Source organism: Salmo trutta, chromosome 16 (genome assembly GCF_901001165.1).
Source record: "Salmo trutta chromosome 16, fSalTru1.1, whole genome shotgun sequence".
NCBI classification, from domain to species: domain Eukaryota; kingdom Metazoa; phylum Chordata; class Actinopteri; order Salmoniformes; family Salmonidae; genus Salmo; species Salmo trutta.
The window spans coordinates 23,360,008-23,385,157 of NC_042972.1; the positions used below are offsets into that span (position 1 = coordinate 23,360,008).

Consider the following 25,150-nt stretch of genomic DNA (forward strand, 5'->3'; position numbering starts at 1 on the left):
ATCGAATCTGTATTGAGGTAGTTACCATCCAGACATCTATCTATGTTACCCGCAAGGCACATTCTCAACACAACCAAATTAAATTAGTCTAGTTCTTCAGTGCCTCAGACTGGGTAGTTTATCTATTACATTAAATCAAATGTAAACCATTTAGGTGGTTTGGAATTGGCCCCAGCTCTAGGCAAGGAATCTTTGCTATTTCCCACTTTTTCCAAATCGAACGCAGCTGTATATTGTCACTTCCGGCAATGATGGGGAGGAGCTTGACTTGCTAACGTTTCGAATGAATTGACTTTAGCGAGATATACAGTACAACACATTATTTTGCTCAGGGAACTATACAACAATTGAGGTAAGCCTGCTTTGCATTTTGCCTTGAATTAGTTTAACAAAGTAGCTAACATTACAACTAGCTTGCTAGTTATTTGATCTAATTTCTGTTTGAGCGTGTAGCGAATAATTTTAGGTGCTCGCCTTTGTTTGTAGCTGGAATGTTAGCAGCTACAGTAGCTAGTTAGCTACATTAGCTAGCTACGCGCTAACGGTCTGCTACCACCGTTGCTCTGTATTTGTTATGGTTAAGTTAAATGAAGTATCGCTAGATAGCGAAATAAACCAATAGTATACGAAGATCTCCGTGTCCCGCGTTTCAAATATCTAGCTAGCAAACTAACGTGAGCATAAACGTATAACTAGCGGCTACATAGCAAGCTAAGTAGTTAATTAGCTAACAACTTTAAAGGGAACATGGTCATATTTGCGTTAATGTCAGTCAGTCTCAACAGACAATTAAGGTTACAGGGCTAATCAGTGTGTATAATATATTATACAGTAAGTTGCAGAGTTACCTAGCCACCAAGCTAACGCGGTGTGTGTTATTTTGAAGGTACCATCAGTTATGCCAATGAGTTCGAAAAGAAGAAGGGCCACCTCTCCCTCCAGTAGTGTGAGCGGAGGGGACTTTGACGATGCATCCTCCACTCCTGGAAGCGGACGAAAGAGACGAAGAGCCTTTAATGTTCCTACAGTAGACCCTGTGAGTTGATTTTCTTAGTTCTAGCGCTGATGTATGAAATTATTGAGATCAGACCAAACTAACTACCCCCTTAAATAAAGCTTTTTATTCTTAACATCCTTGTTGTTTGACACTTGGGCAGCTTTGACATGTTTTATTCATGTGATGCAGTGAATCCAAGTATCCCAAACTTGGATTTGTGTACTGTAACCTGCTTTGACACGTTGTTTGATCATGTTTTGTGTTAAACAGATTGCTGTGTGCCATGAGTTGTACAACACTGTCAGGGACCACAAGGACGACCAGGGGAGGCTGCTTTGTGAGCTGTTCATCAGCGTACCAAAGAGAAGGTAATGTACCATCTGACATTAGAGATGGGTGGGTCATGTTCATCAGGGCACACAGTAACAAAACATTCAACAGAAAACTTAACTTGTTTATTTTTTATTGACATGTCCAAGTAGTCCCTCTCCATTTCAACCCACTTTCTAACATTTGACGCCAAATGACCATAGACTTAATGTAGAAGTGACCTGGAGGCTCTCCCTCCTTCAGGAACCTGCCAGACTACTATGAGGTGGTGTCCCAGCCCATAGACATGACCAAGATCCAGCAGAAGCTCAAGTCCGAGGATTATCAAGATGTGGAGCAGCTCACTGCTGATTTCCAGCTTATGTTCAACAATGCCAAGAACTACTATAAGGTGGCAGACACACTATGTTCAGTGGAAACTCTGAGATTAAAATCTTTTGAAGGCTTGATTATGCTGTACTTTGTGCCTTTACACTTGACTAATAACAAACATTGTTACTCTTTGACTAGTATGAAAAACATCCTTTAGACACTGCAGGTTAGTCATGGTTTTATCTGACTTGTCAGGCTGAGAGTGAAGAGTACAAGGCGGCCTGCAGGCTGTGGGAACTCTATGTCCAAATCAGGAATGAGTTTGTGCAGCCAGGGGATGGTGATGAAGATGATGACGATGGTGAAGACATGCTGGATAATCCTGCTCTCTCCACTGAAGACGAGGTAAAGATCATCTGGACAAATCAGTTTTTACCTCTGTCATGATCTTTGATTTCCTTGCTGCTGTGCATGTTTTATATTCTATGATACACAATCTCGATAGCTTATATCTCGTGTCAGGTTAACCACCTAATACTGTTCATTATCACTTTTTATGTGTCTACAACTGCTACTATCAAGCTAAGTTGGACCATTCTTTATAAGCTCTGTAACACTTGCAACTCAAGTTCCATAGTCAGTGGATGTGCATGGGATCATAGCTTATTGTTCCTGTATGCTCTGATCTGCAGACTCCACCGAGCTGCCTGAAGGAGGTTTTGGAGCAGCTGTTGGATGCTGTGGTGTCATACACGGACACATCAGGACGGGTCATCAGTGAGCTCTTTCAGAAGCTGCCTTCCAAAATGCACTACCCAGACTACTATGCCGTTATCAAGGAGCCCATTGATCTTAGAGCCATCGCTCAGAGAATACAAGTATCCTATTCACCTCCTGAAGCATTGTGATTTGTGTAGAATTGATTGATTTAAGCATATTGATACATAAACAAGTTAATATAGACCTACTTGACATAATTTCTTGCTTTGTATAATTATATAAGATATAACTGTGTAACCTAACCATGATCTTTTGTGACTGCTACTGATTATTTGTCTTTTTCAGATTGGATACTACAAAAGTGTCACCGCCATGGCCAAGGATGTTGACCTTCTGGCGAAAAATGCAAAAACATACAATGAACCAGGATCTCAGGTTTTTAAGGTATATTTATCTTATGCTAAATATAATATATTTTATACTGCATTTCTGTATTCTTATCATATGTTCTGGTGTACAATTGAGCTGAAAGTCTAGTTTCAGTAGAGCTATCTTGTACTCTAGTTTTTACTGCATGTTTACAACTTTCCAAATGTACTGTAGATGCTATACAAAGCACACTAATCACAATGTTTTCCCTAATATGATGTTAAGGATGCTAACACCATCAAGAAGGTCTTTATCCAGAGAAAGACTGAGATCGACCATGCTGAGCCCACTAAGACCAGTGTCCGCATCAGGAACCGGAGGTCAGCCCAAGGAGACCGTCTCTCTGCCATCACTCTGGCTCTGCAGTACGGCTCAGAGAGTGACGAGGACGCCCTGCTCTCTGGTGAGTTTGTCTCAACACATACACACTCTAACTAGAGTTGAATTGTTTAATCTTTGAGACCAAACCCTCTTCATAGCTTTATTTCAGTAGGGTTAAGTATGTGACTAATTGTGCGCACTCCTCTGTCCATCATGTGTTCCAGGCTCTGTGCGTTATGACGAGGGTGAGTCTGAGGCGGAGTGCCTGAGCTCCAGTATGGACATGGGTAACCCAGTGTTCCAGCTATACGAGGCTGTGAGGGGGGGCAGGAACAGCCAGGGACAGCTCCTCTCTGAACCTTTCCTCCAGCTGCCCTCCAGGAAAGAATACCCTGACTATTACCAGCAGATCAAACAGCCCATCTCCCTCCAGCAGATCAGGTAGGAATAGGCTACCACAGTACATCGTCCTATAGGTACTGTACATGGAGAGTTTTTTGCCGTGTAACTAACGTCATTGAGTGATGAACTGGAGGAAAAGATCATGTCCACTCGCTGTTTTGCTTCTCCCAAATGTGATATTTTTTTGCGACCAGCAAAACTCTTTGGACCTTCTTTTTGCCCAGCTCCTGTTGCTACTTTGGATATACAGAAAACTCATCCGTTCAGTGAATGATGACTGACCTTGTCCTCTGTTCCAGGGAGAAGATGAAGAACGGGGAGTACCAGAGCGTGGAGCAGATGGACTCTGACCTCACTCTGATGTTTGAGAACGCCAAGCGCTACAACGTGCCCAACTCGCCCATCTTCAAACGGGCCCTGCGGCTGCAGCAGATCCTGCTGGTCAGTAGGGTCTTAGACCTTATCTGCCTTTTATACTGTTGATTGTTTAGGAAAGGGCTGAATATAATAAATGGTCATTCAGAGTACACTGGTAGGATTTCTTTCTGTAGGTGAGTTGGGAATGCAACTAGGAATACAAGACATTGAAACGTAAATGCTGGTAGGGTTTCTGTGTAGAGAAGACTAAGTGGTGAGTACAGAATTGTTGACCGTGGTATGTAATGAATGTTTTGCAGATGAAGAAGAGGGAGCTGTTGAGGAGAGGTGATGAAGAGGATCAGGACAGCATTCTGTCCTCTGACACAGGAACTGGCAGTGCTACCAAGAAGAAAAGGTAGGACCACCGCCCTCTCTCTCTCTCTCATTCTTTCATTACCACATCTAGATAGATGCAATCGTTGACATCTCACACCAAGTCAACCACCTATAGCTTTCATTCTCATTTTTTTTGTGTCTATCTACATTTGCTGCCCTCCTGCTTATAAGTTTACCCTTTGCAAAGGTAATTAGACTCAAGTCAAGTTGCCTACAGGCGGCCCAAATCCGTTCTCTTATATCGAGGTGGAGTTGAGTTTTGATAACTGGTCGTGCGATTTACTAGCAACAACATTGAGTCACCATCAGTTGGTACTTTAAGGGTTTTCTGAATGTACATTTTTATCTATACCTATTTTTGTCCTATACAACTGTGGCCATTTCGCGGGGTGCTGAAATTCATACTTTTATAAAAACATTTATTGAATACAACCGCCTCTCTTGCCATGCAGCCATAAGAAGAATGTGAAGAAGAACCGTATGAAGGCACTGTATGCTGCAGTGACTGAAGCCAGAGAAGCAGGGACCAACCGGAGGCTCTGTGATCTGTTCATGGTGAAGCCCTCCAAGAAGGATTACGCAGACTACTACAAGGTAGGCATGAAGTCAACACCAGGTTTTCACAATCCACTAGTTGGTGGTTTGATAGGGCTGCTAAGATAAAATAAATTTAAAAAACTTCATCTTTGTTTTCCTAACAGAATATAGTGAGGCGTACTGGACATCCTATTGCAGTGGAGAAAAGCCACACATTTTAAATCGAAGCAGAATCTTGTTTATTGGAAACATAGATCTTGGTCCAGCAATGGAAAATATTACTTTAACATTTACATTTTTGATTCCCTAATGTTGGTATGGATACGGATGCTGTAGATCGGCTAATCTATGAACCTTTTTGATTCCCTAATGTTGGTATGGATACGGATGCCGTAGATCGGCTAATCTATGAACCTAACTCCTCCCTACTACCAGGTGATCCTGGAGCCCATGGATCTTAAGACCATGGAGCATAACATCCGCTCAGAGCGCTACGCCACCGAAGAGGCCCTTATGGACGACATGAGGCTGATGTTCCGCAACGCACGCCACTATAACGAGGAGGGATCTCAGGTAGGACCACTGCCAATCACTCACAGGGCCATGTCACAAAGTGTTCCGTAGGCATAAGACAAAGTAAAACGGGGAGTTATTACCTGAACTTGGCCAATAAGAAAAATAATTTTGTTTTTCTATGCTATGCCCTAATGGGCGGCAGGGTAGCCTAGTGGTTAGAGCGTTGGACTAGTAACCGAAAGGTTGCAAGTTCATATCCCCGAGCTGACAAGGTACAAATCTGTCATTCTGCCCCTGAACAGGCAGTTAACCCACTGTTCCTAGGCCGTCATTGAAAATAAGAATCTAAATTTACAACACAGGAGGGAGGACTGAATGACTTGTTTTGCTGTGAAGGTTTATGATGATGCTGACATCCTGGAGAAGATAGTGAAGGACAAGAGGAAGGAGCTCGGAGCTTCTCCTGAGGAGGGCACTGACAACATGGGATCTCCTAAGCTCAAACTAAGTATGTTTGACTCTTTTCTATGGGTGTTTAACAAAACTTCTGAAATATGTAAAAAAATTAAATTATATATTTATTTATTTTTAAAACGAGCGTAAAGGCTATATTGTTGTTTTGATAACATTTACATGGAAATTCTCATATTTTTGTAGTTTGTGTATACTTGTCCCATACACATGCATGTTTTTCACCATCATCTCTCTCTGTAGGAAAGAGTGGCACGTCTCCTAAGAAGTCCAATAAATACCTGACCCCGCTGCAGCAGCGCCTCAATGAGCTGTATGATGCTGTGAGGAACTACACAGACGGCAGGGGGCGACGTATCTCCACCATCTTCCTGCGCCTTCCGTCCCGCGCCGAGCTGCCTGACTACTACTCCACCATCAAGAGGCCCATCGACATGGAGCGCCTGCGCAGGTAAGCTACAGCCTAACCTGTGTGTGGCTAGCTAGAGGTGAGGTTGCTGAGAGGTTAGAGAGCTGGGCCAGGAACTGTAAGTTAGCCCTGTTTGAATCTGGTGCAGAGTGAGCCAGCAGCTGAAGGGTTTCTGGTATCAGTATCCTAGATGTACCATCTTCTGGTGTTGTGCCCTTGAGCAAGGCACTTATCCCCTAAAGTGCGCTCTGTGCGCCAACCTCTGTGTGTCTCTGGGGTTGGGAGCCGATAGAGCAAAAAAGATAAATCTGTTTCGATAGAAAATAAATAAAGTCCTATGTTCTCCAGCCACATGGCAGGCGGCCGTTATCAGGACGTGGATGCACTGGTGGAAGATTTTGCCCTGATGTTCAACAACGCCTGTACCTACAACGAGCCAGAGAGTCTGATCTACCGCGACGCTCTGCTTCTCCACCGTGTGCTCCTGGAGACCCGCAGGCTGCAGGAGAGAGTGGAGGAGGGTGGCTCGCCCCCCGCTGTGGGGCCCCTAGTCAGGGAGCTGATCAGGAACCTGTTTATGTCTGTGCTCGGGCACCAAGACGAGGAGGGGAGGTGTTACAGCGACTCACTGGCTGAGATCCCTGCCCAGGTAAGAGAGAGGAGATCGTCCATACCCTACCTGGGGCCGTATTCAAAGTTTCTCAGGGTGGGAGTGCTGATCTAGGATCAGGTGCCTCCTGTCTACAATCTTATTCAATGTGATCTAACAGGCAAAACTAAATCAGCACTCAAATGGCCTCCGGTCAGACTCTTTTTAAGATTTAAACAAAGATGTGTAGCATTTAGAAATTCTTATTTATTCAACATTGTTCAACATGTTTATTGTAATAGCAGTCATTTGAGTTTTTAATAAAAAGTTCTGCACGACCATTAAACTAAGTGAACTAACCTCAACAGGACCCGGCCAGCCCAGAGAAGCCTCTGCTCAACTTTGACGTGATCCGGGCCAACGTGGAGCGAGGACGCTACCGCAGGCTGGACGTGTTCCAGGAGCACATGTTTGAGGTGCTGGAGAAGGCCAGGCGCCTGCACAGGTACGTAGTCTGCACATCATTAGAAAGGCCTTTGTCGCTTTGAATTGCTCGCCAACCTTTGAGTCTTTGTTTTGTGTTTGAGTTTATGCATCTGATTCTAGATTGCAGCATTGATAGAAAGCTGAAACATGCCACAACTTAAACCAGGAACCAAGTTAAATCTTACTAATCTCTCCGTGAACCCTCAACCTTTGACCCTGCATGCCTTGCCCTGTCTCTTCACAGGACAGACTCGGAGATCTTTGAGGATGCGGTGGAGCTGCAGCAGTTCTTTATAAAGATCAGAGATGAGCTGTGTAAGAACGGCGAGATCCTCCTCTCCCCGGCTCTCAGCTACACCTCTAAACACATGCACAGTGACGTAGAGCAGGAGAAGAGAGAGAAACTGCCCAAGGAGATGGAGGAGGACAAACTGAAGAGGGAGGAGGAGAATAAAGGTGTGTGATGGCAGGGTGTGTCAGTGCAGGTGATTGATTGTGACTGAGTCTGAAGCAGATATAATGTGAGGTTGATGTATTATCATATTCTATGTGGTTTCCAGAGGAGGGAGAGAAGGCTGAGGACCCAGCTGGGGGAGGTGCAGGGCCAGAGAGGACGTACAGTCAGGACTGCAGCTTTGAGAACAGCACCTACCACGTGGGAGACTGTGTCTATGTGCAGCCAGCCGAGGCCAACCGCAAGCCTCACATCGTCTGCATCGAGCGCCTGTGGGAGGACGAAGCAGGTAACCAACACACACTTTGAGAGACACACACACACACACACACACTGCTTTACTGTCAGTAATGTGTTATTCTGTTTTTCCATGTGTGTAGGCGAGAAGTGGCTGTATGGCTGTTGGTTCTACAGGCCTGGTGAGACCTTCCATCTGGCAACACGCAAGTTCCTCCAGCAAGAGGTCTTCAAGAGTGACTACTTCAACAAAGTACTAGTCAGCAAGATACTGGGCAAATGCATGGTCATGTTTGTCAAGGTAAGGTCATATCTATGTGAACGGTTCTGATAATACACACAGCTGCACCATAGATGTATGTAATTCAATTGAAATGTTATCCTCATCTATTGGATTAGATAACATCATTATTTGAGCTGAATTGTAATGTAATTTGTAATATAAGATACACTGACTACTAGGGCAGGGAATTGCCAGGGACCTCGCGATACAATGTTATCACGATACTTTGGTGCCGATACAATGTGTTTGCGATTTGATACTGTTATTTTTTTATTGCGATTCAAGGTTCCAAACATATTGCTCGACGTATGTCTGCTGTAGTGACGAGAGCCAATGGAAAACAAGTTTTGATCAGTCATTGAAATAAGTGCCTAAAACTCCCTATTTTGATATTCTAATGCAGGTACAGCCAACTAGCGCAATATTGTCAAAACGATATGCTATATCATCAAAGTTACATATTGGGATATTATTTTTCGATTTACACCTCCCTCTACATTGCAGTCCTACTGCGCAGAATCACTGATCTACAAATCACCTTGTATTCCAAAGAACTTCTCATTATATGATTAGCCATAGCCTTGCTTTAAATTGATCCCCTCCAACACACTGATCATCTGTGTGCTTCCTCTACAGGATTACTTCAAGCTGCAGCCTGAGGGAGTCAGACCAGAGGACGTGTACGTCTGTGAGTCTCGTTATTCTGCCAGAAACAAGGCCTTTAAAAAGATCAAGCTGTGGGCCGTGCCAGCCGCCGTGAGGTTTGTCCCTCGGGACGTGCCGTTGCCCGTCGTCCGGGTGGCCTCCATGTATGCAAAACGTGATCAGGAGAAACTGCTGGCTGTGGCTGATATCGGCAGCCGCAGCATCGTCGACAAGGTGAGAAGTCTGAGCACAGGGGGTCTCTTTATTTTAGAGTGAAATACTGTTGTCCTGCTTATTGGACATGTCCATCACAAATAAGACCACCACTATTACTGTACTTGTAAGGCACTTCATTGGGCACTTACCTCCGATGTAATATTAAATAACACTCAACATTGGAATGTATTAAATATTACTGAGCTGAGCCAAACTAAACTGAGACAAGCTGTGCTGGTTAAGCTTCCACCATAGTTGCTGGAGCTGTGCTGGAAAGGAAAATATTAGTCGGCACAGTACACTTAGTGTAAAAGGTGTAACGGTGTTAGAGGGGTAAAGCTGAATATTGTTGGTGCGGCGCCAACACTACCAGTGTTACTGAGTGTGTGTGTGTGTGTGCTCTCCTACTGTGTGATGTGTAGGAGCGTGAGGATGTGCCAGTGGAGATGACTGGAGGGGAGCCAGGCTGTCAGTACTATGACCAGCTCCACTACAACAACATGTGGCTGAAGGTGGGTGACTGTGTCTACATCCAGTCACATGAGCTCATTAAACCACGCATCGGCAGGTATGTCAATCAAACCTTCTAGTATTTCTCTTCATGTGTATTGTGTGTGTGAGAGGCTCTTTAGTCTAATCCTTGCATCCTCTCGCTGCCTCCTCAAAATGTATTGAAGAACAAGGTGGGGAGGGGAGGCACCTACTTCTCCCATATGGTTGAGAAGGCGAGGGCGATGGGATGTGAGAAGTCCCAGAAATATGTAATTTAGTCAGTTTTCAATATGGAAATGTGGTTTAAGTCTGAATGTGACAATTAGGAAGCTAACAGTTCTGTTTTAATTGATTGGGCTGTAACAGAATAGAGAAGCTGTGGGTGCGTGACGGAGCAGCGTTCTTCTTCGGGCCCATCTTTATCCACCCAGAGGAGACTGAACATGAGCCCACCAGGATGTTTTACAAGAGAGAGGTGTTTCTCAGCAACCTGGAGGAGACATGTCCCATGACCTGCGTTATAGGTACCGTACCACTTTATAAGGCTTCCGCACTACACTCAACATGCAAATACTCAATCTACACTCAAAATGCAGACATTATTGCTGTTTACATTATCAAACCTTTGCCAGACTAGTCTCTGAAAACCGTTTCTGACATATAGCACCCCCTGGAATGGTCCTGTAATTAACCATCACTCTCTCTCTCCCTCCTGCAGGTAAATGTGTGGTGTCGTCCTTTAAGGACTACCTGTCGTGTCGGCCCACTGAGGTGTCTGAGGAGGACGTGTTGCTGTGCGAGAGCCGCTACATCGAGAGTGAGAAGCAGATGAAAAAGTTTAAAGGCCTAAAGCGCTTCTCCCTCCACGCTAAGGTGGTGGACGATGAGGTCTACTACTTCAGGTGGGAGCCACTCGCATACTGAACATTTAAAGGGGCTATCAGCAGTTGCTACATCCATTTAGGAAATATGCATGAATCATATGTACCGATTTGATTCTTGAAGATTATAACTTATACATGCCTCATGAGCTTAGTTCAAATGTCGTACCCCATCAGAACCCAAAATATAACCTCTTTTTTTTTTTACTCCAATGTTTGTATACAAACACTGTATAGCCTCAACATGGTTAAACTGTGATTTTTAATAACATGGATGGTCAGTCTTTGCATCCATAGCTTTGTCTAATTTGAGTGATTACATTTCTCCAGCCGCATCTCTCAGTTTTACAGAAACAGTGGTCGGGAGAACGCTTTGTTATAGTTTCAACTGCTGATTGGGCCTTTAACATAGAACAGGTTAAAGCCCTATTCTGTTTATTCCAATTTCCCCCTTAAGTGTGCACTGAACTAATTCACTCCCCCTCATGGATTGGACCGGTGCACACACAGGCTAAGAAACCTGCTCTGCTCACTTCAGGGAGAACAAGGGAAGAGAATCGAAAGATTTTATTTGCTTGATAGCATATGTGAGTTTCTTGTCTGGCTTGTATCAACCCTCTTCTCTGATTTGGTTCATATCCAGGAAGTTGATAGTGCCCCAGAAGGAGCCGTCTCCTCTGCTGAATAAGAAGATTGAAGAGTTGGAGATGAAGCTGGCAGACATGGATGAGGGGGATGAGGATCTGGATGACCTGGAGGATGAGGACGAGGCTCCAGAGACTCCCTCCATGCCCATCATGCAGACCCCTCTGGCAAGCGATTTGGACGTCATGCCTTACACCCCTCCTCAGGTCTTACATCCACGCACCCACACCCTTTGCCCAAATGCTGTACCCTTCTGCCCACACACAACCCACCTCAACAGATTTACCCTTCCACCTCCATGCATACACCCACCTTTGTCCCAACAAGTCTCTTACCTCCAATCAAACACACACCCAACCCCTCCATTCAGCCACTCATGCATCATACACAGCCCTACCCAGATTTTACACCCATTACCATCATTCCCCCAAGATTTTAAAGCTCTTCACACACCCCTACAAAACCAATGTGTACATCACTACCCAGGCCAGACATCACTACCTAGGGCCTCTCGATCTCTCTTTAAGGAATTGAGCATGAATTCATTAAAATACTATACATGTTACTGTTGATTGACCCGTCTACCACCGTTTCTCTTCACAGTCCACGCCCAAGGTAAAGGGTGTGTCTAAGAAGGATGGAGCCAAGAGGAAGATGAACATGAGCGGCTACATCCTGTTCAGCAGTGAGATGCGTTCAGTCATCAAGACCCGCCACCCTGACTTCTCCTTTGGGGAGCTCAGCCGTCTGGTGGGAACCGAGTGGAGGAACCTGGAGGCTCCCAAGAAAGTAGAGTATGAAGGTAGGAAGGCCAGGGAAGCATGCTAGTACTGAGGTGTCTATACAGAGCCTTTTAGTTACACCAGTAGATTCATGCGCTGGTTGAGATCTGCAATCAGAATGTACCAGCCAGGTGACACTGTCATTATTTAAAGGGACATTATTACACTCCATAATCTGTTTTCATGTCACGAAAGTAGTCCAAATCCCATAACAAACATCTGACAAACTTAGATTTTGGACTGTAATGTCCCTTATCTAAGCATGCATGTTACTGTTTGTTCCAGAGCGGGCAGCAAGGGTGGTGGAGCAGCAGGAGAGGGAGAGGGCAGCCCAGCAGCAAGCGTCCCCTAGAGCAGGTACCCCAGTAGGGGCCATGATGGGAATGACGCCTGGTCCAGGTAACCCCTTACTCACAGAGACAGGCAGTGAAACCCAAATACACCACTAGCCCCTAAGCGCACAGATGTGCATACGTTTCTATAGAATAGGGGCTAGGGGTTGATTTGTGATTCAGGGAGACAGCACGATCGCTTGGGACTTAGCAACTACCAGGAAATAATGAAACTGGACTGCTAAAATGATTCAACCTTTATTTACTGTTTTCTCCTATCTGAAAATTGTCCAGTGCCTTTCAACTGCATCATCATTACAGGCTGTGGTTGTTTATGTTGCTACTAATTAACATTTATTTAATCCGTTTATTTGTTTTGCATCAAATGCATGATCCAAATCAACTGCATGACCAAGAGTATTTGTTTTATTTAACCTTTTATTTCATTCCATCAGCATGTAGATATATACAGTAACACCATGCTTGTTTTGCTTACTAACTGTTTAAAAAAAATATATATATATAATAATAAATTCATGTGTAGTGCATGTCAGTTGCATGTCACTTATGCATGGATATGTTGTTGTCCATTCCCTGCCTCCTCCTCCTAAGGCATGATGGGAGCTTATGGCCCCCCCTACGGTATGCCCATGCAGGGCCCCTATGAGGGTTTGCTGGGTATGGGCCCAATGCCACCTCACCATATGGGCTCGATGCCCCCCCAACACTTCCAGCCAGGGTGCCACCCTGGCATGCCCCACCTGGGTAAGGACCCCCAACCAGCCACCGTCCACTCCAGGCCAAGGCCACACCTGTCCTGGTCAGTCAGTAGCTCCCAGTCAGTCGTGTCTGTCTCTCCTGCTGGAGGGGCTTACCTGGTCTACAGGCAGGCTGTGCTGTGGTGGCCCACTGACCACTCAGGCTGCCAAACATCTCTGTCTACTGGGAGATAAAGTGCACTCCAGAGTTGGTGAGGTGCAGGCGGCAAAACAAAACGCATTGAAAGTAGAGTGTAGAGTAGAGGTACTTGCTTGACTGCCTGGCGGACAGACAGTTTGAAATGAAGATGCTCTGCATCGTAGCTATATAGTGTGCGACTGACTACCTTTTCAGTCCGTCTGTCCGTCAAGCACTACAGGGGTTCCGCCGTCCTTTACTTCTCTACACACTTACTTCTCTACACATCTGCTCTCATCTAATTTCTCTCAAACATCGGAATCCATGTTCGCCTCAATTAACACATGAACAAACATGTAATGCCTGTGGAGCTATGACTACAGCTAACCCTCTCTCACCAGTTTCTGTAAAGATCACACATTTATTTTACAGCATGCATTCTATGCACATCCACCATGTTATATAGCCTACACTATGAATGTATCATGCAGCAACTATTACCCTCATACAACAGTGCTTGCCGTCTTGTCACGATTTTGTGGGAACTCGTTGTGATAGGTATGATGGGTCCTGGTATGAATGGCATGCAAGGAAGTCCCGGAGGCCACCACTACATGCAACAGGTAAAAGTCGAACTTACGAGACCAATGAGCTACTGCACTGATACTGTTTTCTATCATCTGGAACAATTTGCATGTTGTGTATGATTCCTGATTGGATTTCCATTAGTTCCATATGTTATATTGTATCCAAATGCAGTGGAAAAGTTATTATTTTTCCTGTATCTCCCTCAGCCTGGGATGCAGGCCCCTCCACCATACCCAGGCATGGGCCAGCTAGGGCAACCCTCCCACCTCCAGCCCACAACCCCCATGTTCGTGGCTCCACCACCCAAGACCCAGAGGGTGCTCCACTCTGAGGCCTACCTCAAGTACATTGAGGGCCTGAACGCAGAGAACAACACTGTCAGCAAGTGGGACCAATCTCTCAAAGGTATATTTCTACTCACAAATTTGCTGTTCTTCTATACTGCGTTTGCCTTTCTTTCCATGCACCTGTCCTACAGCATACTGAATGAACTACAACAATTTCCTTCTCACTGTACTACCATGTTTTCTAACTTTCTCTTGAATAGCTGTCCTCTTAGGTGTCAGTTATTGTTGAATTTTTTGGACTGTTCAGTTTTTGGGTGTGTGTTATGACTTGTGATGGGTAAAGTGTCACATTTCCATTGTAATTTCCACAGCACGTAGGAGAGATGTCCACCTGTCCAAAGAGCAGGAGAGCAGACTCCCTTCCCATTGGTTGAAGAGTAAGGGAGCCCACACGACGATGGCAGACGCACTGTGGCGCCTGCGGGACCTGATGCTTCGAGACTCACTGAACATACGTCAGGCGTACAACTTGTAGAAACCTCTAACAACTGTACGTGTTCCTGGCTGACTACATTGCACACACCTGCCAGATCTCCAAAATACTTGGATAGGTGTGTAACATATTAGCTAACCACGTGATATGGCATGCAACCATTGGTTGATTCAATGCAAATGTCTGCAATGTAGTTGACCTGGTACATGACCACTGTCACACGCTCACTGTCCTCATCGTAGAATGGACACAGGAAGAAGAATTAGGTTATAGAGATGCAATATTTTATAGTGAATCAATCATGGATTTTATATTTTCTTTAGAGCAGGATAAGCTTAGGTTTGTCATTTTATTTTGTATCATGGCTGTGAAGATTTCTCAATGTAAGTTCATGTTCTTAGCAGCTTATGGTCAGTCACTGACAAAATAAATTTGCTGAGGACATTTATGGTTGTTTCATTTGTGTTGTCTGTTTTGATTCACCCATTCACCACAAGGCTTATAACGGGAGATATCCCGCATAAAATACAGGCCTAGGTGTGGCCACTTTCATATGTTGTCTTCACAAAAGGTTTCTGAGCCTTTATTGGAGCTATGGATGTGCTTGTCTGTGGCTAACAGACATGACTATACTATGAAATATCTAATATGTTAATTCATTAGCTACAAAATAGTCCACTTTCCAGGCAGACATCCTCCTAACTGAACGATGTCATTTCCCGGAAGAGACAGCCAAGATTTGGGCCATTCTCTTTAGTGTTTGCCTTGTCTGCCTTTCCCCCACCTCTTCACTAGAAACATTTTGATCCAAAATCACACGGAAACCCTACACAACTGGCGCAAAAACAAACCAATACAACACTTAAGCAACGTATCCAAATGGAATAACTAAGAACTGCACAGAAAGATAACGAGGTGAGGTTTATTAGACGACTCTTCTGACTAGCTAGCCAGACATGATTTGCTGCAGGAGTTAGCTAACGTTAGATAGCTAAGCTTGCGGCTTCGGATCGTTCGTTTATAAGCTCAGTGCTTCAGAGGTAGCTATGCCGGATGCAAACGTGTCATTGCAAAATATAACTATACTGTAGTTATGTTTTCAAAGCACATTTAAAATTCAAATACAAACGCCATGAGTGTGAAATGTATTGACGTCGCCTCGATAACTTAGCTAACTTGCATATCTAGCTTAATATTAGGCTAGGTTCGATAGCTATCTACCGGTACTTAACACGCGTGTAAACAAATGGCACAACCGCATGAATTTGTCTAGACAACCAGAATTAATCAATGACACTTCACGTTTTGTAAAAAAATACATATATAGTAGTTAGGTACTAACGTTAGTAGGTAAGTTATGTGATATGAAACGAAGTTAGCTGTCTAGCAAGCTGGCTAACGTCCGTTAGCTAAGTTGTAGCTAGCGGAACACGCCTTACAAAGAACCTTCAAACGACACACTCTTATCTTCTAAAGTTGTCCTCTCACCAAGTTTGGTATTAAGTTATACTGACTATGTTAGCCATATTGCAGGGAAATAGCTGTCGTTCGAATGTTCTTTGTATTGGATGTATTGTAATCCATTCATGTTGTATGTCTGATGCAAAATCACAGCACCCTTATAACCATTTCATGCATAGGTGTTGCAACGTATTAATTGCTCTGTCTTGTCACTGCTGGCCTGGATCAACAAAGGCCCCTGAAAGCCAGTTGTGCAAGGCACTGACAGTGGGCGTTGTTGTAGTGATGCGAATGTGGCATCTCAAAATGCAGTTAACAAGCTACCCCAAAACAAACTATACCATTATCTGTTATCCTCTTTTCAGGGAGAGCTTTGCAGTCACTCCTCTCAAAATCCAATAAACCCTAAACGTCTATAGCTGCTGCACTGAAAAGCACCCACCTCAACTCAACCTGAGCCTACCGCCTGACTCACCTAAACCCAACCAGCCATTATGTTCCAGTGTCCGGGTAACCCAATGTCCAGCGCTGCTGCCAGCCCCATGCAGCAGCTGTCTCAGCCCCAGCCAGGGTACAGCATCCCCTGTGCCTCGAGTCCCCTGCCCTCTGAGAGCGCCAGTCACCCTCTCCGGAGCTCAGCCCTGCCCTTGGGCTCAGCCACTCCCTTCAGCCCCACCTCCACAGGTGTGTGTGTGAGTGTGTGTCAAAGTTGTCTGTGTGTCTCTCTCAATGGGCTTATCTGTTTTTGTTTGTTTGTTTTTAGTATCTAACATGGCAAACCCTAAAGAGAAGACCCCCATGTGTCTGGTGAATGAGTTAGCCCGTTTCAATAAGATCCAACCTGAGTATAAGCTGCTCTGTGAGCAAGGACCAGCTCACTCCAAGGTAACCCAACAACCCAGCCCCTGGTAACTCACTAGCAAACTCGGGTTGTATTTATAAGGATACACTCACTGTAGCAAAAGGTTTTGCAACTGAAAATAAAAACAAATATTTCTTGTTGGACAAGTTCAGATAGTGCCACACCATTTCTGGCCTTTTGTGACAACTGAACACAAGCCTGGAAAGATCAGTCATCAGTGTGCTTTTTATGTCTACCTTCCTGCTCTTTAATACCTATAACAGAGATTTATCCCTATCTACTTCTCTCTTCTGTCTCTGTTTCCTTACTCTCCCAGATCTTCTCAGTGCGGTTATCACTAGGGGATCAGCACTGGGAGGCAGAGGGGACCAGCATAAAGAAGGCCCAGCACTCTGCAGCTGCCACAGCCTTGGCCCAGACCACAATGCCCAAACCTAGCATGAGGAACAATACCCGCAACAACACAGGTCATCACTTTGAGTTGCACAGTATCATGATAGGGAAACATTCATAGTCAGTGGCATTAAGTATCTACATTAAATAGGGTTTGAGTTTGATCACTAGGTGCATTAAAGTTTTGGTGCCTATTGTTCTTTAATGTGTTCTGTTTTCTGTTTTGTCTGTGTGTGTACTACCACAGTAGACTGCATGACGCAAACGGTGGAGCTGAATTCCCTCTGTATGAAGCTAGGGATGAAGCCTATGTACAAGCCCATAGACCCTTACCCCGGGATGAGACCACCCAGCTTCAACTACAACATCAGGGCCCCGGGGCCTTACCAACGCTCCATGCAACAGTACGTCCATTTGTTTTTCTGGGGGGGTATTCATGGTAAAACTTCAATTAATACCCCAGGCATTTATTGGAGGCCAGCATGATTAGGTAAGTCAGTCAGTAAAAGCTATACCTGAGCGTCTCCTGTCTTCTCGGTGTGTGGTCAGGTACTACTACCCGTTTCCCCCGGTGGGGCCGGTGCTGTACCACATGGAGCTGAACATCGGGGGCCAGCAGTTCCACGGAAAGGGGCGTACGCGGCAGCTCGCCAAACACGACGCCGCCTCCAAGGCCCTGAAGACTCTGCAGAAGGAGCCCATACTGCTGCAGCAGCTGCCTGAGGTCAGAACTGCCTGGGGTCAGAACTGCCTGGGGTCAGAACTGCCTGGGGTCAGAACTGCCTGGGGTCAGAACTGCCTGGGGTCAGAACTGGGGAGAAAACACTAGGGTTGGAACAGTCCCTACTTATTCCTTTCTGTTTCTGGGAATACTCTAACTGGAATTCCTGGAAAAAGTTGGATGAAAGTTTGGGAACATTTCTGGTATTTTGCCCAAAGGGCAACACCTGCTACATGGATCACTACACCGGTCTGCTTCACAACATGAAGGGCACATATTTGACTCAATACTGACACACAGAGCAATTCCTCTGCATCTTATAACCACTCTGCTGCAACATACACAGCTGTCAGATAGAATGTTTTGACACAAACTATTTCATTTCAGATGAATGGAGAAGACACTGAAGAGAACCTCAATAAATCAGAAATCAGCCAGGTGTTTGAGATCGCACTGAAGAGGAACATGCCTGTCAACTTTGAGGTAGGCTTTGGTCCTGCATTGGCTCAACTAACAGTGCAGTTATATAGTGGAACTAATTTTGTTTTCTCCCCTGAGGATATACCTTTCTAATTGTCTTTCCCTTACCTTTTCCCACAGGTTCTGAAGGAGGCAGGTCCTCCCCACATGAAGAGCTTCATGGTGCGTGTGGCAGTGGGGGAGTTTTGTGGTGAGGGCGAGGGCAAGAGTAAGAAGATCGCAAAGAAGCTGGCAGCTACAGCCGTGCTGGAGGAACTGAGGAGACTGCCCCAGCTGATCCCCTGTGTGGAAAAGATGCAGCCAGTACGCATCAAGAAGAAGACCAAGTCCATCATTAAGGTGAGAGGACCAGGGTGATGAGGTCAGGGAGAATAGAGGGCAGATGGGAATAGAGGGCAGATTTGCTTCCTAGCTGGCAGTGAATAAAAGTACTGTACATCATAAAAAAGAACAAGGGCTTCTAAGAAGGCCATTGTTAATTCTTAAAGGGCAACAGAAGGGAGAGGAGGGGTGATGGGGAAAGCTTTTGCAGGGTTGGAAAATTGTTTTATAGGAATGTTTGATCTTGTGCTTGTTCTCTCCATCCCCCTTCAGCTGCAGACCAGTCCAGAATATGGGCAGGGCATGAACCCCATCAGCAGACTGGCTCAGATCCAGCAGGCTAAGAAAGAGAAGGAACCAGAGTACAACATGCTGACAGAGAGGGGGCTGCCCAGACGCAGGGAGTTTGTTATGCAGGTGAGACAGGAGGCCCTGGGCCTGGCACATAGCCTACCACTACCTGCTCTTGACCAAATCAACCCCATGCTCTCAGCCTAGGGCACTTGGTTTCTCAAATGATTGCCTCGCCTGGATCACCAACTACTTCTCTGATAGAGTTCAGTGTGTCAAATCGGTGGGCCTGTTGTCCGGGCCTCTGGCAGTCTATGGGGGTGCCACAGGGTTCAATTCTTGCGCCGACTCTTTTCTCTGTATACATCAATGATGTCGCTCTTGCTGCTGGTGAGTCTCTGATCCACCTCTACGCAGACGACATCATTCTGTATACTTCTGGCCCTTCTTTGGACACTGTGTTAACTACCCTCCAGACGAGCTTCAATGCCATACAACTCTCCTTCCGTGGCCTCCAACTTAAATACAAGTACAACTAAATGCATGCTCTTCAACCGATCGCTGCCTGCACCTGCCCGCCCGTCCAGCATCACTACTCTGGACGGTTCTGACTTAGAATATGTGGACAACTACAAATACCTAGGTATCTGGTTAGACTGTAAACTCTCTTTCCAGACTCACATCAAACATCTCCAATCCAAAGTTAAATCTAGAATTGGCTTCCTATTTCGCAACAAAGCATCTTTCACTCATGCTGCCAAACATAACCTCGTAAAACTGACCATCCTACCGATCCTCGACTTCGGCGATGTCATTTACAAAATAGCCTCCAATACCCTATTCAATAAATTGGATGCAGTCTATCACAGTGCCATCCGTTTTGTCACCAAAGCCCCATATACTACCCACCACTGCGACCTGTACGCTCTCGTTGGCTGGCCCTCGCTTCATACTCGTCGCCAAACCCACTGGCTCCAGGTCATCTACAAGACCCTGCTAGGTAAAGTTCCCCCTTATCTCAGCTCGCTGGTCACCATAGCAGCACCCACCTGTAGCTCGCGCTCCAGCAGGTATATCTCTCTGGTCACCCACAAAGCCAATTCCTCCTTCGGCCGCCTCTCCTTCCAGTTCTCTGCTGCCAATGACTGGAACGAACTACACAAATCTCTAAAACTGGAAACACTTATCTCCCTCACTAGCTTTAAGCACCAGCTATCAGAGCAGCTCAGAGATTACTGCACCTGTACATAGCCCATCTATAATTTAGCCCAAACAACTACCTCTTCCCCTACTGTATTTATTTATTTTGCTCCTTTGCACCCCATTATTTCTATTTCTACTTTGCACTTTCTTCCACTGCAAATCTACTATTCCAGTGTTTTACTTGCTATATTGTATTTACTTCACCACCATGGCCTTTTTTGCCTTTACCTCCCTTATCTCACCTCATTTGCTCACTTTGTATATAGACTTATTTTTCTACTATATTATTGACTGTATGTTTGTTTTACTCCATGTGTAACTCTGTGTTGTTGTATGTGTCAAACTGCTTTGCTTTATCTTGGCCAGGTCGCAATTGTAAATGAGAACTTGTTCTCAACTTGCCTACCTGGTTAAATAAAGGTGAAATAAAAAATAAATTAAAACTTGTGTAGGTCTGAGAGGATTGGACAGGTGTGAGCAATATGACACCTAGCCTATCAAAGGGCAATGTGGAGCTTGCGCCATAGTGTGTATGCCTATCTAGGCTAGTTCTCTCAGATCTCCCTAGTGTCTATGGTTCTCTCATTCTGACCTGTGGTTGTGGTCACCAGGTGATGGTGTGTGGTCAGTGTGCGGAGGGCTTGGGCCCCAGTAAGAAGGTAGCTAAGAAGAACGCAGCAGAGAAGATGCTGGAGCTTCTAGGTTTCAAAGTTCCCCAGCCCCACAAACCTGCGCTCAAAACGGACGAAAAGGTACAGTAGGTCCCCAAGAGCCACCAGAGGCATCCCATCCAGACCACTGGTTTAGTTAGACTCCACTCGTGCTTATCTATCCAGTAGTACATAGCAGAGATAGTTTGTATTGACTTGAATGATCATTGAGCCGCCAACTGACGTGTATTCTTTCTGTTGATCATGTGACCCAAGGTTCCACTGAAGAAAAATGGAGACGGGAGGAAAGTGACCTTCTTTGAGCCAGGCTCTGTGGAGGAGAGCCAGTCGCTGGGTGAGTGGTTCAAGCTCAGGGTTGAAACTACACATACTTTGATATGTACTCAGTTTTATGCAGTACACTTTGCGTTTGGATGTGGTATGAGACATTTTACTTATTCGACTTAAACCCTTTTGTCTCTTTTGGGGAGCATAGGTAATCCACAAACTTCCCCCAGACTGTTATGAGGGATGACTGATTTAGTATTTTGGAACGTGGGATACTTTTACGTGACATGGCTGTTTCATTCCGTGACTGTCTCTGGTGACCCCCCCCCCATCTCTCAGGTTCCAAGGAGGAGGACTACCGCCTGCCCTTCCTCAGCCACCAGCAGCTCCCAGCAGGCATCCTGCTCATGGTGCCCGAGGTGGCCCAGGCTGTAGGGGCCAGCCCTAGCCAGGGGCACCAGAACAAGGACTACGGTCCCCGGGCCAACCCTGCCAAGGTGTGTCCCTTTGTTTTAGTGAAATTAGCCATGGTATTATTTTAGCTCTGCTATCTTTTACCTCACAGTTTGTATGTTTATTTTAGTCCTGTGATGTTCTCTTTTACTTCTTCAATATTTTGTTGTAAATGTGTCTTTGATTAGCAAGATAAGCACTATGCAAATAAACAGTATTGTTATTATTATATTAAGGCCACCCTGACGGCCATCATTGCCAATGAGCTGCTGTACGCTGGTGCCTCCCTGACCGCCGAGACCATTCTGAAGAGCCAGAACAGTGTGGGCCATCTAGTACCCCATGGACCCCTGACAAGACCCTCTGAACTGCTCAGCTACCTGGCCAACGTACAGGGACTGCAGGTACACACACACACACACGTACGTTAACACACACAAACACCTACCCCATGGGTTCCTGACCAGACCCTCCGAACTGCTCAGCTACCTGGCCAACGTACAGGGACTGCAGGTACACACACACACATACGTTAACACACACACACACACGTACGTTAACACACACAAACACCTACCCCATGGGTTCCTGTCCAGACCCTCCGAACTGCTCAGCTACCTGGCCTAATGTACAGGGATTACAGGTAGTCATAGACACAATGGTGCGCATGCATGTGTGTGCACACGAACGAAAATACACACAATTAAACTTTTTATTAATGCAGTGGTATTCAAACTTTTTCAGTGGGGACCGCATTTCTTCCCCACCAGAATATCTGGGGACATAAAATTTTCTCCCACAAATTTCTGGCTACTCCACCCCATCCCAACTTTAAAATCAGTAAATTCATCCATTTTACATTGACAAATAACCTTCAATTTATTATGTTTTCATCTCTTATCCAAATGATAAGAAACTGATAAATATATTTACTCAATATTATTAAATTTTTTAAATTATCTTTCTCAAAAATGTTTGTATGTTGTCCCATACAATCTCTACCTTTTTGTTGTTGGGCGACCCCACTGCAGTTCCTGGGGTCGCGACCCCGATTTTGAAACAACTATATTCATGTTTTGTGGAGTGTTAATGTTAGTATTAATATCCTCTGTTGCTTTTCTTCCAGGTGGAATACAAAGACTTCCCCAAAAACAACAAGAATGAATTTGTATCGCTGATCAACTGCTCCTCCCAGCCCCCCCTCATCAGCCACGGCATTGGCAAGGACGTGGAGTCCTGTCACGACATGGTTAGACTCGCACACAACCACACTGAAGGAGCTTTAGTGTTTAGACCAGGATCTTGTTCATTAGGGCACACTGTCGCAAAAAAAAAGCTGGTCTCCCAAGAGGCGTAGCAGTCTAAGGCAATGCATCGCTATGAAAAAAAAGTATATTGGACATGTTCACAAAGTTCCTCCCTGTTTCACATGTGCCCTCTGAACACAACCCTGATGCTCTAAATTAGACATATACAGGCACAAGCAATAGGGAGATGATGATATAGGCTACATCAAATATTCTACATCCTCCCTCTGTCTACAGGCTGCCTTGAATATCCTGAAGATTCTGTCAGAGCTGGACCAGCACCAGCAGCAGACCAATGACAGGACAGCGAACGCACCACTCTCTGGGTAAGACCATGCATCTAATAGGTCAGATGAGGACCAATGTTACAATATTGTTGAGGTTGAATAAGGTTGAGGTTGAATAATAATAATAGTTTAATATATTTGTCTTATTTTCTAGGGTTGCAAACTCCGAAAACATTCCAAAAGCTTTTCAGAAATCCTAGTTTCTCTCCAACTTGAGAACTAGGTCCCTTATGACTTGGTAACACTTGTTTGTCTTGTGTTGGGTTTCTGTAGGTGTGGTAAACAGGACATGGAGGGCAGTGACTCTCTCCTCATCAAACAGGCTAACTCAAGCACCTTGGGACAACAGACTCTGGATGGCACTGTGTAGACAGACGCACACCATTGGTTGTTTGAAAGAAGCACTAAAAGAAAACTAACACTGTTCTGATAGGCTGTTTTAGATTTCTACAGGAAGCTGAGGGCAACCATCACTAGTGTTCATATTGTATTAAATGTTCCAAAATGTTCACAGTTAAACAAGATTGATAGAATAAAAATTACATTTATTTTCTCCTTGATTTTGTTTAATTGTGCACATTCATTCTTTTTTTGTTGCTTTATAGAAGAAAAAGGCTGCATCATATCCAATATATATATATGTTGAGATAAGATGGAATAATGTTAATATGATAACTGTGAAAATCAGCTTTTGAAAAGAAGCGTTTTGTCTATTTTTCCCTTTTTTTCTGTTAATGAGATCTTTCTCTTATTTTTAAATGTTGTTTTATTCTTCATTGACCCTGGAATTATTGGGGTGTTAGCAGACCTGGGTTAGAAAACAAATTAAATCTTTCAAATACTTGGAGAGTTTGCTTTATGAGTGCCAGATGGGCGGAGTTTGCCGTTTTGCCTCTATTCCATTGCTCCAGGCAAGCTCAATCAAGCCCAGCTAAAGTATTTAAAATGATTTAAAATAGCTTTTTAACCCAGGTCTGGTTGTTACAATAGCGTTTACTTGTGAAGTATGGGACCCCATAGAAGGATAGGATGCAACTAGCGAGCCACTGTTGATTTTCCTAGAGTGCTTTATAACAACAACCACCGCTGCGAAGGTTTTGTGACTAAGTATAGCGTGTGTGATGTCCTGTGATTTTGTCTGTCCCCACTGTCAGAGGTGTCGGGGCAGTATAAGTCTGTTGCGTACGGTCCTAGCACGATATCCCCCCCCTCTCTCCCCTTGTTGTCCCTCCCTCAGTGTCAAACCAACGCTCTGCTCCCCATGAAATGTAAGTAAAACTTGTATGCTATCACGCACAAAACAAAACCATCAGAGTTGTTGTATTTTTGTTCTTCTTACTGTATGTGCCCTCATGTTCCAAGAGAAAATGGTAGATGATAGAGAAAGGTAGGTACATTTGGGGGTACTTTTTGGACTGGATTTGTAGTGTAAGCCTAAACTAGTCTCAACAGGCGTGTTTCTGCCAAAGCGAGTCTTGCCCTACACAGATGTGATATCAATGACAGAACAACCAACCTGTCACACAGTGGCTTTACTTTGACAACAGTGGATGTTTTTACCACATATCAACACAGTTTAGTATTATAAGCCAAACAAATGGCTGACACATTATTGACCTGTCAGAAACACATGGTACAACCACCCTGTCCTACAAGACTTAATTTCTGGCCAATGACCATTACTGGCAGTTCCAGCACAACTCGGGTTTCTTAAAACGAGCTGAACAGGACCTAGGGTGCCAGCCTGCCTTTAAACCAGTCGAGGGGCATGGTTGGTTGGCCATGGCCTTCTCAAACCAGCTTGGTAATAAGTGTAACAAAGGCAGGCTGACCTTGGACTGGACCACACTGGAAAACATTAAGCTGTAAGAGTAGTACAGTTGGGATTGGTCATTTTATTTCCCCATCATATAGTTTTTATCCCAT

At 44.9% G+C, this 25,150-nt stretch overlaps 2 protein-coding genes across 6 annotated transcripts; both read left to right on the plus strand.

Moving 5' to 3' along the window:
• The first annotated feature begins 219 nt into the window (after window positions 1–219).
• On the plus strand, window positions 220–14,955 carry LOC115150329 (protein polybromo-1). 4 transcript variants are annotated; one of them, XM_029693507.1, is made up of 31 exons: window positions 220–352; window positions 887–1,036; window positions 1,268–1,365; window positions 1,571–1,718; window positions 1,895–2,044; window positions 2,332–2,517; window positions 2,705–2,803; window positions 3,014–3,191; window positions 3,334–3,550; window positions 3,811–3,952; window positions 4,189–4,286; window positions 4,720–4,861; window positions 5,240–5,377; window positions 5,717–5,828; window positions 6,035–6,242; window positions 6,549–6,849; window positions 7,158–7,294; window positions 7,520–7,731; window positions 7,836–8,018; window positions 8,110–8,267; window positions 8,886–9,128; window positions 9,533–9,678; window positions 9,969–10,126; window positions 10,321–10,504; window positions 11,127–11,334; window positions 11,732–11,930; window positions 12,196–12,309; window positions 12,855–13,007; window positions 13,698–13,762; window positions 13,934–14,132; window positions 14,386–14,955. In XM_029693507.1, exons 2-31 carry the CDS (start codon window positions 899–901, stop codon window positions 14,547–14,549), a joined length of 4,878 nt encoding a protein of 1,625 aa, XP_029549367.1. In that variant the 5' UTR covers window positions 220–352; window positions 887–898; the 3' UTR covers window positions 14,550–14,955. The 4 variants fall into 4 exon arrangements, with proteins under 4 accessions (XP_029549367.1, XP_029549368.1, XP_029549369.1 ...); XM_029693508.1 differs by lacking the exon at window positions 12,855–13,007; XM_029693509.1 differs by lacking the exon at window positions 12,855–13,007 and having other exon boundaries at window positions 12,196–12,267.
• Window positions 14,956–15,055: 100 nt separating this feature from the next.
• Window positions 15,056–24,530, plus strand: LOC115150330 (double-stranded RNA-binding protein Staufen homolog 1). 2 transcript variants are annotated; one of them, XM_029693511.1, is made up of 16 exons: window positions 15,056–15,422; window positions 16,334–16,652; window positions 16,732–16,853; window positions 17,147–17,297; window positions 17,471–17,627; window positions 17,773–17,947; window positions 18,332–18,427; window positions 18,545–18,763; window positions 19,019–19,162; window positions 20,851–20,991; window positions 21,166–21,244; window positions 21,517–21,674; window positions 21,867–22,034; window positions 22,757–22,879; window positions 23,175–23,263; window positions 23,498–24,530. In XM_029693511.1, exons 2-16 carry the CDS (start codon window positions 16,463–16,465, stop codon window positions 23,592–23,594), a joined length of 2,109 nt encoding a protein of 702 aa, XP_029549371.1. In that variant the 5' UTR covers window positions 15,056–15,422; window positions 16,334–16,462; the 3' UTR covers window positions 23,595–24,530. The 2 variants fall into 2 exon arrangements, with proteins under 2 accessions (XP_029549371.1, XP_029549373.1); XM_029693513.1 differs by having other exon boundaries at window positions 17,474–17,627.
• Window positions 24,531–25,150: the final 620 nt, after the last annotated feature.

Excerpts from the sequence above, each read along its gene's own strand:
- LOC115150329 (XM_029693507.1), top strand. The coding sequence starts at position 899 with ATGCCAATGAGTTCGAAAAGAAGAAGGGCCACCTCTCCCTCCAGTAGT. Across the intron at positions 1,037-1,267 it reads ATGTTCCTACAGTAGACCCT|ATTGCTGTGTGCCATGAGTT; the intron begins GTGAGTTGATTT and ends TGTGTTAAACAG. Across the intron at positions 10,505-11,126 it reads GATGAGGTCTACTACTTCAG|GAAGTTGATAGTGCCCCAGA; the intron begins GTGGGAGCCACT and ends GTTCATATCCAG.
- LOC115150330 (XM_029693511.1), top strand. The coding sequence starts at position 16,463 with ATGTTCCAGTGTCCGGGTAACCCAATGTCCAGCGCTGCTGCCAGCCCC. Across the intron at positions 21,245-21,516 it reads GGAGGAGAGCCAGTCGCTGG|GTTCCAAGGAGGAGGACTAC; the intron begins GTGAGTGGTTCA and ends CCCATCTCTCAG. Across the intron at positions 22,880-23,174 it reads TGGAGTCCTGTCACGACATG|GCTGCCTTGAATATCCTGAA; the intron begins GTTAGACTCGCA and ends CTCTGTCTACAG.